Here is a 14665-nt window from a genome sequence, read left to right on the forward strand (position 1 = left end):
TTGAATATTCCTGATGTATATTTATTTGTAATCTGATCAAAGTTTAATCTGTAGACGTCCGACTTCAACCCCAAGAATGTATTTACACGTATAAAACCCTAAAGAGCAGACGAGTCAATACCAGGTGAAGAGGGTTAGGTTGCTGATCCTGGTTCCTGGTTGCTTGTTGATGGTTGCTTGTTGATGGTTGCTTGTTCCTGGTTGCTTGTTCCTGGTTGCTTGTTGCTGGTTGCTTGTTCCTGGTTGCTTGTTGATGGTTGCTTGTTGATGGTTGCTTGTTGATGGTTGCTTGTTCCTGGTTGCTTGTTGCTGGTTCCTTGTTGCTGGTTGCTTGTTGCTGGTTGCTTGTTGATGGTTGCTTGTTCCTGGTTGCTTGTTGCTGGTTGCTTGTTGATGGTTGCCGGTTGCCTCTTGTCTCGTCTCTGCAGTCGTTCGAACAGGACAGCCGCTCCAAAGACCTGGGCTGTGGTCAGATGCAGAAGGCGGCCGGCGCCGTCACCAGCGCTCTGTCCAAACGCCACAACAGCACCGTCATGCTGGCGGTGATGGAGGTGAAGGTGGAGATGCTGGTGGAGTGTCCGCCTGTCGGTGAGTTACACTCAGTCAGGGTGGAGCTTTCATGTTTAATGTTGGACGAACAGCAGCTTGAACAGAAACTGATGTTAAAGTCCTGAAACTTCCTCCTGATCGATCGATCGATCGCTTTGTTTCTCTGCTCAGATCATTACTGTCCTGATCAGAACTGATCAGTTCTGATCAGTTCTGATCAGTCCTGATCAGTCCTGATCAGTTCTGATCAGCTCTGATCAGTCCTGATCAGTTCTGATCAGCTCTGATCAGCTCAAAGACCCTTTCAAATACATTTTAATTTAAATTCACAAATCCAAAAAAAGTTTAATTAGAAATACTTGTAGAGCCTGAAAACATGTTTACTGAAGTGGTTGTTCAAAACAAAACAAAAATATAAATAAATAGTTTAAACATATGATGACAACAAAAATACAAACATGTCTTAAATAATAAACGTTTTTATAAGAATATATGTATTTGTTTATATAATAAAGTAAAAATAATAATAAATAAGGTTTAAAGGAAAATAGTTTTGATCATATTGAGTCTCTAAAAGATTAAAGAAGATGACGAGGGAGATGATTTTAAAATGATTAAAGATGGAAAGAAAATTCCCAAAGTTAAATACAAATAAGTGAAAAGATAAATAAATAAATAAATAAATAAATAAATAAATAAATCATGGAAACTGTTAAGAAAAACACATAAAAAGATACAATTTGATTATTAAAATAAGAAATTTGACTGTAATTATTCAAATGAAGTCTAAATAAAAACAAGTGAGCAGATGATGAAGAAAATGATGTGAGTCAGAGGTTGAGAGTAATCTGAGTATTTCCTGTGACTCAGGTTACCTGGTCCCGCTGCTCTGCGTCGTCTTCAGCGTCCTCTGGATCTTCTGCATCGTGGTCTGCGTCTGGTGGACCAGGAAGAGGAAGAAAGAGCGCGAGAGGGCGTCTCGCTCGGAGGACACCACGGTGAACAACCAGCTGGAGCCGCTGCGCAGCAACGCCCTCAAGGACAACCGCGACAAAGACATTCAGTACGAATGCAAGAAGCTGATTGGCCCGTCGGACCGGGCCTGCGACGGCGCCGAGGGCGAGGAGGAGGCGGAGCCCGAGGGCCCGCCGGAGGAGGACGAGGACCGGGACAGGTGCCCTGTGGACAGGGGCATGCTGGGTAAGGGAGCGGTGGTGTGCACCACGCGCAGCGGGCCGGTGAAGGCGCCGCACCGGACGGCGTACAGCCCCAAAGACAACCGCTGCAAAAACCTCAACGCCGCCAAGCTCAGCGACGACATCAAGGAGCACTACGTGTGAGAGGAAGAGGAGCAAAGTCTTCATCGTCACTGACTGGGACGCTCCAAAGTGAAGATTTCACTCTTTTCCTCTTCCTCTTCCTCTTCCTCTTCCTCTTCGGCTGCAGCGCGGAGGCTTCGTCCAAACAGCTCAAACAAAAGCATGTAGAGGAATCTGAAGAGGAGAGTGTGACTCTTCCTCTCCGCCGGCCGGCAGCTGCTCCACCTCGTTCTGCCTTCGCCCCGCCGCCGCGGGACCTTTTCTAGCGTTTCAGCCCCGTTTGACCTGCGTCTGTCCTCCGGAGCGTCTCCAGCTTGTTTACAACCGCCACTCTCTGGCTCTCAGACCATGGCGGCGTCTCAGTGCCTTCAGACTCACGGCGTCTCGTCTCTTCTGGCCTCTTGTTGACTTCCTGTTTCTAAACGCCGACAAAAGGGAAAGAAGTCCGAGTGACAAACTGTCAGTGGCAGTAAAGGCTGTTTTTCTTTGCAATGTACAAATGTAAATATGAAGAAATGGCTGTGTATATTGGAGTTTTAGTAACTTAAGTGATGCTTTGTATCATAGTGATTTGAAAGAATAAGTTTTGTTTTGTTTAAGACGTCATTCCGTTTCCTGGTGTCTGCTGCAGCTCCGGCAGCTTTTCTACACTTTTAACACAAAAGCAGCTTTTTCTTGTTTTTGCTCCTGATGTGTTGGAATCGTTCGCCACTCAGTTTGTTGTAACGGCTGCAGGTGCTTTGGCTCGTTTACGTTCATCGGTTTCATTTCACAGCCTGAAATTCTGCAGCGGTCGTTTGAATTTCGCCGGTTTTGGTCGTTTTTCATTTCATCTCTGAGCAGCTTGACACATGAAGTGGAAAGAATGTGGAGTTTTCGCCGTGGAACTGTCCAATCAGAGCCTGATTCCTAATGAAAGGTGGCCGGTGCAGATGTGCACAGTTGTGTCTGTATGCGTGTAATCACATTGCTTTTTTTTGCCTGAACACATATTTGTATGTTTTTAATCGAATTCATGAGTGTAAACTATGTTTGGGTCACATCTTGAGATTTGCCTATAGGAACCTGTAAATGTTCCAGCTTTAACCCCACTTCACAGAACCCCCCCCCCCCCCCAACTGTTGGATTTTTGTAGAGAGTAGTCTATGCGTCAGGCGTTTTTTTTGCCCTCAACCTCGACTGGAAGGCTGCTGCTCTTCAGGTTGACTCTGTGGGTTTTATTTCCCCCTGGTGTTTGGGAAGGCTGCTGTGTATTATATCTCCTTCGTGATACAGACTTATAACATCGAGGCTCTGCAGCAGAGTCCAGTGATTACAAAACTGACTTTTACAGGAACTTGATGGCTTGTCAAAAGAGATCCTGCCAGTCCATATTGAGGGCAAAAATATCCCCGTTATCTTCAAACTCTGCAAAATGGAGCAGCCTGGTAAAGAAAAGCACAAACTGAAGGTACATCTGAACTGTCCCTCCTAACTCCTTAACTATGGACTTTACCTGAACCCCTGGATGACATCACAGGGTTAAGGAAAGGTGTTAGGAGGCTTCCTAAAGGAGTTAGGAAAGGAGTTAGGAGGCTTCCTAAAGGAGTTAGTAAAGGAGTTAGGAGGCTTCCTAAAGGAGTTAGGAAAGGAGTTAGGAGGCTTCCTAAAGGAGTTAGGAAAGGAGTTAGGATGCTTCCTAAAGGAGTTAGTGAAAGGTGGTTCCTTTAAATATTGTCGCCGCAAGGAACTGTGGGGGAACAAGAGCTGGTCTCCTTTGGTAAAGGAACCATCAGTGGTTCCTAGGCTAAAGGAGGTTCTAAAGGAAGCAACCAGCCTCCTTTCCTTTGCTTAGTGAGGAATCAGACGGTCCTTATCATGGCCGCCACACAGAACAGTTCTGGGGTGAAGGAGAAGTCGATAGAGAAGGAGACAGGAGGGACAATTAGGAGACAGGAGGGACAATTAGGAGACAGGAGGGACAATTAGGAGTTAGGAGGGACAATTAGGAGACAGGAGGGACAATTCGGACGTACCTTGAGTTGAAGGTGTTAACATCCCTGACTTCACCTCTGACCCAAATATTTGTAACTGGGTTTTTTAGCCCTCGTTGTAGACTGGCAGGCTCATCCTTGTTCTGGTGTGTATTTCATCTCTTCAGCGATAAACTCCAGTGACACCGTAGTAGAGCTAAGTGATTGCAAATGTGCTATTCCCGAGAACTTGATAGGACCTGGCTTGTCAAAGTGATCCTGCCAGTCTGACCGAGGGTAAAATCAAACCCTTTTCCAGACAAATCCATATAGAGGCTTGTGCGCTGCAGAGGTGAAGACGAGGAGTTGTAAATACATTCTGTTAACACAAAACTCACCTGGTGGATTTTCCACTTCAGTAAAATGGAGAGCTCTGGGTTTTTTTCCCCCCATTGCGGACTGCCAGGTTCATTTTAGTTTTGGTGTGATCTGATCTACCCTATGTCTCTGATGCAGGATCCATTACACTGAAGAGCACTTTAATAGAGCTCCAACATTACAAATATGACATTTACGGAACTGATTAGTACCTTGCTTGACAAAACCGATCCTGTGAGTCGAGAATGAGGGTAAAACATGATGTTTTTCATGTCTGTCATGGTAGATGTAGAGCTCACCTCAGGTGGAGGTAAAGACTGGACATTTACAGGTCTTCGTAGGCGCACACACACACACACACACACACACACACACACACACACACACACACACACACACACACACACACCAATCTACACAAACAAATGAATAGAAATCATGGTACATGCACTAACAAGTTATTTCACGGCTCCATCAAGCAGCTTTTTTGATGGATGACGTCGTCTTTTACCTGAACATTTCAGTTGTATCAATAGAAGTTGGTGAGTTTTAAGCCGTTGGAGCTCAGCGACACGCTGCCTGTTACATCGTTTGATCTGAAAACCACAAAGTCCACTGTCCTTGTGCGCCGGCGGGAAGTCGAACCAGCACTGATACTTGGGATTTCTATCTTCACTGTCGGGGGTCACAGGGTCCGAACGACTGAAGAGCAGCGCTGTCGGCCTCTGGAGCCTCCTCCTACTTCACGGGGTCAGAGTTCATCCACCCGGCTGAAGTGCCCTTTAGCAAGACGCTTGGGTGGGAATCCGCTCCCAGTATGAATCTATTGTTTAGTTTTCTCCCCTGTGTCTCTATTCTGGTCTAATGAAGGGAACAAGTCTATTTCTGCACTACGATCACAAGAGGAGAGGGTTAGCGTTAGCGCCACAGCGCTAGCACTCAGAACAAACAAACAGGTTTTTGTTTTTTCATCATTTCATGGTTTTTTGTTTGTTTAGTTGTTTTCATTAATGTTGCTGGAGAAGCTCAGATCCTCTTCGGTCCGGAGGTCGAGGCTGAATGTGCAGAACCTTGTAATTATTTTGTACAAAATTTGGTCAAAGTCTTGGTTTGTTAGTGGAATTTGTTTTGTTTGTTCTTAGAGCAATCCTATTATTTATTAAAGTATTTTATACCTAAGTTCCTGTGGTATGTAGTATTCCTTGATCACGGGGGGTATCTATACTTTGTTAGAGTGTTTATTTTCACCCTACTTTTATTCTGTACTTTTCACTCCTTATATGTTTATATTTATTTTCATGTTATTGAAAAAACTTAATTGCACTTTGACTGGATGAGAAGTATAAACATTTACCAACCAGACTATTGGTTGAGCCCAACATCGCCCCTGAACATGAATGAGGAAAGGTCCAGCCAGCCAATCCTGTGACCTGATGCTAATTAGCCACGTGGAGTCGCGCTGAGCGTGGCTAACAAGCTAAAGCTAACCGGAGTCACACCACGAGTACCATGAGCTGATGGCTTTCAAAATAAAATCCAACCACGAGTACCATGAGCTGATGGCTTTCAAAATAAAATCCAACCATGAGTACCATGAGCTCATGGATTTCAAAATAAAATCCAACATTATAGTCATGATGACTCAGAAAGATGTTGGTTGTGTTGGAAGGAGGATGATTGACCCTCTGGGTCACGGCAGAAGAGTTTTGTCTTTAATGGTATTGTTTCTTTTTCTTCTTACTTTTATATTTAAAGTGATTTTGAAGCCAGTACTTCTATACTTGCGTTGATACTTAAACCTCAGTGAGTAATAAATGTGAAGCCTGTTACCTCCTCTGCTTGTTCGTTATTAGAACGAGGCCTCGTAAACCCCAAACTGTTGTGAAGCAGAAAAACATTGAAACTTGTAGATGAGGCCTAAAAGAAAATCAATGAAAGCTCCTGCCACTGAAGCGAGCCTCCAGCTGGGAGCATGGCGTGTAGCTGGCTAGCTCCACATGCTAAAGTGGAAGTTGGTAAGAAAATGCAAATTCATCCTCTCAGGACGGCGTTTATCAGGAACCTGCAGCCCGCCGGTCTAATAAGCAGCGAGCTCCAGAGTCTAAAGGGTTAGGGTTATCTGCTCTCATGACTTCTAGTCCCTGTAAAGATGTTATTTCTTTATAATCTGGGAGATTACACAATCCAGCTTTCATATCAAATCCACATCATTCAGATTGTACACATCTAAATACTTCTATGTCATCTATAATATGATACAATAGTCCAAGATATGTTTCACAAACATTGATCTTTCCTCTATTGCTCTCTTCTATTTTCATGTATTTTCTAATCAAGTATTTACATTTTCTGAAGGATAAGCAGAGTTACACAAATAAACAAAAAGCAAAACAAACAAATCAAACACAGAAACAAAACAATTAGAAACTAAAAGGGGCTGTCAATCCCACTCATCTATAAAAATAAACTGAGCTGGGTGTGCTTGGTGATTCTGTACCGTCCATGTTTTATAACCCTAACCTAACCCTAACCCTAACCCTAACCCTAACCCTAACCTAACCCTAACCCTAACCTAACCCTAACCCTAACCTAACCCTAACCCTAACCCTAACCTAACCCTACCCTAACCCTAACCCTAACCCTAACCCTAACCTAACCCTACCCTAACCCTAACCCTAACCCTACCCTAACCCTAACCCTAACCCTACCCTAACCCTAACCTAACCTAACCCTAACCCTACCCTAACCCTAACCTAACCTAACCCTAACCCTAACCCTACCCTAACCCTAACCCTGACCCATGGATCAATATTCATATTAATGTAAAGCACTTTGTAAATAAAGTTAGTATTATTATATTTACGACCCATTTTTCCAGCACCTCTGAAAATTCTCTGATTGTATCTTAATAGAGAATATAAATCTAAATGTCAGGTATAGTTTTGTTCCCGTCATCTGGTCAGAAATGAGGTGTTGGATCAGATTTCAGCCGATATCAAACAGAACCGGACCGCGTGGCGGTTCTGCTGCTTCTTAACTCCCGCTCCGTTTAGCGCCAGTCCAACGAGGTGCGTCCTTCGCGTGACTCCGTCGGCCGTTAATGACAGTGTGGGAAATGATTAAATGAGGAGCAGCTCCCAGCAGCTGTGCTGCTCCTGCTGAGGCCTGCTGGGCGCTGCTGGTTCATTAACCAGCAGTTGTTGTGGGAAGAATGGGAAGTGTGTGTGGAATCCTGGACGGGGTCACACACTCGTACAGTGCAGGACTGCTGACCCACTTGGAGACGTACAATGGAGGAGGACGACTTGTTATTGCTGGGGGGGGGGGGGGTCGGGTGGCATTAGGATCGCGTGTCGTCCCACAATACAACGTGTAAACTGATGCCAGATTCCAGTGGGAGGCGGCCATAGTGACGGCTCTCTGGCCGCACGCCGCTCAGTGTCTCAGAGCCCGAGACAATAAAACTCTTCCACTGGTTCTTTCTTCACCTCAGGAGATCCGACTGACGTCCCCACGGTTCTGTCGCTCACACATCATGTTCGTTGCAGATTAAAGGATCCGTGGATTACAGACATGAGGCATCAAACTGTAAACATCGTGTCATATAAAAGTCCCAAGCAGCCCCCCCTGGAGGCTTTTACTGGAATTGTTTTACCAACTTTGACCGACCTTTGAACAGAAATATTGGCTCTTGGATCAGATTATCTGTGTTTGGGTTCAGGTCCCAGGATGAATCAAGGACACTGACATTATTAATGTTCCTCCCCACCATCCCCCCCTCCCAACCCCCCCCCCCCCCCCTCGTGCTCCATTGGACGTTCGTCGTCTCGGATCATTTGAACCTCAAACACCGGCTGGTCTCCGAGGCGACGCGGCCAAACCGTTGCTTTATGTTTAACTGAGGGAGTCTCATCTTCTGCTCCAGAGCGACGAGTCGCTGTAGCAGATAATCTGCAGGAAACATTGACGGTGGCGAAGCCTGGGTCTCCAGGTGTCGGCTGGCTGGAGGTCAGCTGGAGGTCGTGATGGGTTCATGGTTTGAAGGATCTAACATAACAACAATGGACTTTCCTCATGCTGATTATTGGAAATGGTAAAGGTGGTACCAGAATACACATATATATATATATATATATATATAAAAACTCCGGTGTGTCACACTGAAGGTTCAGATTTTCCCTGATTATTATAAAGAACGACAGAACAGAAGCAGGTGGCGCTCGGCTCCTTGACTTCCCCTCCTCGTGTCTGATTGCTGCTCCCTGCCCTGATGTGTTTCACCAGTGACTCCGACGGCTCATATCACAGAATATAACCAGGTTACCGGCGGTTATCTCAATACTGTCTCTCCTAGTTCATCGTCAGTGTAAAGCACAGGACATGAGTGAAGCCTGTGGAGTGAGAGGGTGTGTTCAGAGTGAGAGGGTGAGTTCAGAGTTAGAGGGTGAGTTCAGAGTGGGAGAGTGAGATCAGAGTGGGAGGGTGAGATCAGAGTGAGAGAGTGAGTTCAGAGTGGGAGAGTGAGATCAGAGTGGGAGGGTGAGTTCAGAGTGGGAGAGTGAGTTCAGAGTGGGAGAGTGAGATCAGAGTGGGAGAGTGAGTTCAGAGTGGGAGAGTGAGATCAGAGTGGGAGAGTGAGATCAGAGTGGGAGGGTGAGTTCAGAATGAAATGCGTCAGTCGTGTGTCAGCTCGTGGAATCCAGGAGGAACACGCCGCTTCACTGTCATGTATCTTTGTTTTGATTGAGGTTTGAAGTGAGAAGTTTCCTCCAGCGGATCTTTGAGTCTGAGCAGTTGGATTCTAGAGTCTTTTCACTCGGGGAAATGATTTCCCAGCTGATGCCTGCTGGGCTTCCTGCAGCTCCCACTCCAGCAGGTTAAAGCCAGACATGTTGTACAGTGAACATGGCAGCAGGTGGAGGGAAGGGAAGCTGGAGCTCCGAGGCCAGGAGGAGAGCAGGAATGCTGGACGGAGCTCCTGAGGACAGCAGGAGAGCCAGATTCCTCCTGGGAGGGGCCACGCCTCCGCCGCTCTGCTGGCGGCGAGCCCTGGACTCCGCCCAGGGGGAGCGCCGGTCCACATGTTCAAACGGAGATGAAAGACTCCGGTAGGAAGGTCTGCCGCCGCCGCCGCCGCCAAGACCAACCGCCTGCCAAGCACCGAGCAACACGCTCTCCTCCAGATGTTCCCCCGAATATTCAATCCTCCGCTTGACCCCCAACATCAAAGACTGGAGGAGGACTCCAAACTGTGTGTGTGTGTGTGTGTGTGTGTGTGTGTGTGTGTGTGTGTGTGTGTGTGTGTGTGTGTGTGTGTGTGTGTGTGTGTGTGTGTGTGTGTGTGTGTGTGTGTGTGTGTGTGTGTGTGTGTGTGTGTGTGTGTGTGTCCGTCCTGTGGGTTTGAATCCAGGGAGGAAGGAGGAGGCAGGCTTTCATCCCTCCTTCATGTGTTTACCTGCCGAGGAGAGTTTCAGTCCTTTTCCTGCTCACAGCTGGAAGACTCCGTCCCACATGATGGACATCATGGTTTGTCCCCGTCAGGACGCTTTAATAAAGACGGGTGACGTCTGATGCAGCTGATCGCTCACTTTACTTTGGTTTTAGTTCTTTCATTAAACAAAACAACCAACAAAACCAAAGTTTCCAGGTTTCTAACTTATAATCTGAAGCTTTGCAACAATCAGTTCACCTTCAAAATAAAATCTTAGAACAAACAGCTGCTATTGCAAATGACAGTACAGTACAGTACAGTACAGTACAGTACAGTACAGTACAGTACAGTACAGTACAGTACAGTAAAGTACAGTACAGTCACTGATACAGTATTTTAAGATACTGAAACAATCCTGATATGATCTTGATACTAATATGATACCAATGCAGTACAGATACAATATGATCATCATTCCATACAGAAACAAGATCAACACAATATGAGACTGATATGATACCAACACTTTGTGGAAAAGCCTGGAGAGGAATCCTGAGTTTATGAGGTAAAAGCAAGTTATTGAAATTATAGGTATAGAAAATCACCTCATATTTACTTGGAATTACCAGTTTTATTCATTAAACTGCAGGCAAGAGTCAAGATATTGATCAACCTGCTTCCATGAGCAGCAGAAAATGAAAACAACTGTGAAGCTTGTAATCTGTCAGTCAGTGAGGAGTTGGCAAAGGGAAACATGAGTCAAGATCAAAGTCAGACTGTTTGGATTAGAAAACATCAAGTTTGTAATCTGTCACTCACTGAAGAGCAGGCGAAGGTCAAGAAGGTCAAGAAGGTCAAGAAGGTCAAGAAGGTCAAGAAGGTCCAGAAGGTCCAGATAACTTGAGGATTTAAATTTTGAGAAACTATTGTATTTATATGTAAATGAATTTAAATGGCAATTACATGTAAATAAGCAAGAACATGGAACCTGTTGAGTTTTCTATGTACTCTGTTCACCTCTATGTAGAAAACAAGTCTGATTGTAACGACGAAATCTGCTGACTCAGGAGTTTACTTCATTAACTTTGCTGCGTTGGATCAAGACCCTGAAAGCGACGTCTCAGAGCGTCTAAACTAATAAAGAGAAAGGCTCAGCGGTGCGACGCGGCATGCCTGCCGTTCATTCACACCACCCAAGGCTACACATTTTTATAGACAAGCCCCAACGCAGAGAGCAGCGCCGTAAATCCCAGTATCATCCGTCTTTTCATGGCAGCAAACGGACTGGAGCTGTTTCACGTCTCTCATGTAATGACAGCCGCGGCGTCTCGCTCTCTCAGGAAGGCGAAAGTGGATCTCATTGTTTCTGCAAAACACATTAGCCCAGCGCTAACGTCCATGTGCGTGCCGCACGGCATTAATTTGTCAAATGACGTGGGTCGGTAAGTTTTATGGGGCAATAAAAGCAGCTTGAAGGTGAGAGAGAAAGTTCAGCTGTGGTCGTAAAAAACCTCAAAGATGTTGTGATGACAGTTTAAAGCACCTTGTTCAAATACGTAATAATTCCTCAATGAAATCCCTGAAAACCAAAATGAAGCGGATTATCTCAAGAAAGAACACACACTAAATATACTAAATAAGAAATAAAGCATTCAGAAGCCTGAAAAGCCTGAATCATAAATTCACAACAGAAAAAACCAAAGTGAAAACTACTGACTAATGAAATAACGATGAAAAAATAAAGTGTTAACAATAGTACCCATTTTACACAAACAAGTAATACAACTACACAAACATATTTGCACCTATTAGATACATGTTGTATTGTATTATTAACTGAAAGTAATATTTATTAAAGTTGATGAAGTCACACATTTTAGTTCAGAGGCCACAAACTGGTAAAATACTGCCATCGTCACCTTGATTATTAATTAACTTAATATAAATCTGAAATGTTTGCGTTGTTGTGGCGAATAGTGTACGTGGTGGAAATGTTAGAATTTTCACAAAAACTTAACAATTACTATTAAAAATGAGAACAAACTCAACATCAGCAAGTTTTAATGAAACCTGGTGCAGTGAAACCCGAACTGTTGCATTCTGGGAGTTTTTACAAACTCCTCCTGACAGCGCCACCCTGAGGCTAATGCTGCTAGTGTTCCCATATCTCAGCTCAGGTCTCAGTGCCGCGGCGCTACGCGGACGACATTTGATTTAAAAAAGAAAAATCAATGTTTTCTTTGAAATTTTTGCCAATTTCCAGGTGGTTTGGAGCCTCGTGTGTGTGTGTGTGTGTGTGTGTGTGTGTGTGTGTGTGTGTGTGTGTGTGTGTGTGTGTGTGTGTGTGTGTGTGTGTGTGTGTGTGTGTGTGTTAGAATGTCAGAATAACATCAGATCTATTTTAGCATGTATAAAAAAAGTCAAATCTCTCTTCCAAATGTAGAAGACAAAGTTTTTATTGCGCCCATTTTGTCTATTTGACCTCAGAATGTGTGAAAAAAGAATTAATGTTTCAAAGGAAGTGTGTTCTTCAAGATAAATACCTGTTTTATTTACTCTTTAATAACATTTGTTTGTTTCTTCTTGGTTGCATTTTTCCCTTTATGTTTATTATTTGATTGATTTATTTCTCCAGCTCTAACCCTAACCCTAACCCTAACCCTAACCCTAACCCTAACCCTAACTCTAACCCTAACCCTAACCCTAACCCTAACCCTAACCCTAACCCTAACCCTTTCTCAAACATTTTCTACCTCAATGTGTTTTCCCCCCGTTTCCACGGAGACGGAGCGTTTTCAAAAAGTTGCGTTTTCAGTGGTTTCGAGCTCCATTGTCTTATAAACAGACCGACAACCCTAACCCCAACCCAGACCCTAACCCCAACCCAGACCCAAACCCTAACCCTAACCCCAACCCAGACCCTAACCCTAACCCTAACCCTAACCCTAACCCAAACCCTAACCCTAACCCCAACCCAGACCCTAACCCTAACCCTAACCCCAACCCAGACCCTAACCCTAACCCCAACCCAAACCCTAACCCAAACCCCAACCCAGACCCTAACCCTAACCCAAACCTCAACCAAGACATTAACCAAAACCCTAACCCCAACCCTAACCCCAACCCAGACCCTAACTCCAACCAAGATATTAACCCCAACCCCAACCCCAACCAAGACATTAACCCCAACCCTAACCCCAACCAAGACCCTAAGCCAAACCAAGACCCTAACCCCAACCCCAACCCAGACCCTAACCCTAACCCCAACCAAGACCCTAACCCAAACCAAGACCCTAACCCTAACCCCAACCAAGACCCTAACCCAAACCAAGACCCTAACCCTTACCTACAAAACGCTCTTATAAAACGGGCTCTCCTTCATAAATAAAACATTTACAACATTAAAAAGAAAAGTTAAAATGACTTTAGACTTGAAAGATGAGAAGTGAAAGTGACACATCTGCATCACTGAGATCTGGAAACTGGTTTGACTGCACAAGCTGACTTTCTGACCTCACACACACACACACACACACACACACACACACACCCCCACCCACCCACCCACGCACGCACGCACGCACGCACGCACGCACGCACGCACGCACGCACGCACGCACGCACGCACGCACGCACGCACGCACGCACGCACGCACGCACGCACGCACGCACGCACGCACGCACGCACGCACGCACGCACGCACAGCCAGACCTTACGTCATGCCATTTGCACGCTGCCAGCTGCCCCCCGGGGCGGTTTGGGGAGCGACCGCCGTCCACTGTGTCATCCGTTGGCCGGAGGTGCAACAATAAGGTTTAATGCGTGATTAAGTCCCGAATCAGTTTTCATTACCAGTGAGCACGTCAACGCTGAGCGCTGCCTTTCAGGAACACTGAACCCTGAGCTCAAACCTGCCCCCTGACAACACCCCCCCACCCCAGGCAGCCCCCCACCCCACCCTCCACCAACGATGACTGATGACGACAAAGTCAAAGATACAGAGAGTCAGTCTGTTTGTTTGGTCTACCTGGAAAATGAAAGACCACAACAGGAAATGCTAGCATCAAATGCTAATAGATGCTAACAACACTTACTTCACGCTCCCTTTCCGTCACCCTCCAGGTTGTCCTCTTTTTTTGGGTCACAACGCCAAGGCTCCATTCAGGTTAAGGATTTGGGGATTCCACAGTGGGTTGAGGGGATTGCGCACTATGCAAGCCCTCGGGGCCGTGAGGCAGCGTGGGTCGGTTCAGTCTGCAGACGTGGTTGTTGACAGTCGTCTCGTGCAGCGAGCGGCTGTGGCTACGATTGTTGGAATGGCACAGGAAGACTTTAAGCTGCGTTATCTTCTCAGTATCACAGCGGCTCTGGGTAAACGATGTCGAGTTAGCCTTAATGTGGCTAAGTAGCATTGCTATCAGCAGCAGCTGTTCCCTGCAGTTGAACGTCCAGATGATGAACTGGCTTTTCACACACGCCACAAACACATCTTTTACTTTTCTAAAAGAAAAGTCAAACAAACAAACTAATAGTATTTATCTCTCTCTTTGTTTTAAAACTCTGCTGGAGCACTGAGGACAGCTGGTGTCCCACAGCTCTGTAGCTCCAACTAGTGGCTTAAGGCTGCATGACAGTCAAGCAGCGTCTCTTCGGTATCGAACAGGAGAAGCAGCAAGTTTGAACGCTGCAGGATTAACTGCCGAGCTGCTTGAGAGCTTCCGAACGAGAAGCTTCCGGTTAGCAGACTGAACGCTGCAGCAGCTGTCCTTCCTGTTCAACCTCATCAAGTTTGACATTTTGTCCTTTTCTTAACATGGACTTCATACATGAAGTACAGTTATGGTGGTGGAGTGGACATGTCAGGGGGGGTCTCTCAGCTCCACAGTCTTTAACACAGCTTGTCTGTTACACCATCAAAGATTTCTCTTCCCACTCTGACATCCGTCATGTCTGACCTTCCTCGAGGCGAAGTTCCTCACTGATCGGTCTCCTGCTGCTTTTGGAGGATCTTCCTCTCTCTGCCACATGATGGAGA

General features: G+C 45.7%; 1 protein-coding gene across 1 annotated transcript in view; it reads left to right on the forward strand.

Annotated features, from left to right (window-relative positions):
• Positions 1-5369, forward strand: part of LOC308119654 (protein jagged-1-like) — a 56283-nt gene extending 50914 nt beyond the window's left edge. The window contains exons 19-20 of the mRNA XM_080479802.1: positions 362-588; positions 1420-5369. Of these exons, the coding sequence (XP_080335928.1) occupies positions 362-588; positions 1420-1889 (697 nt within the window). The 3' untranslated portion in view covers positions 1890-5369. The remainder of the gene's footprint in view (positions 1-361; positions 589-1419) is intronic.
• The last annotated feature ends 9296 nt before the right edge of the window (positions 5370-14665 follow it).

This window comes from Lipophrys pholis (assembly GCF_963383615.2).
Source record: "Lipophrys pholis genome assembly, chromosome: 14".
Classification (NCBI taxonomy): domain Eukaryota; kingdom Metazoa; phylum Chordata; class Actinopteri; order Blenniiformes; family Blenniidae; genus Lipophrys; species Lipophrys pholis.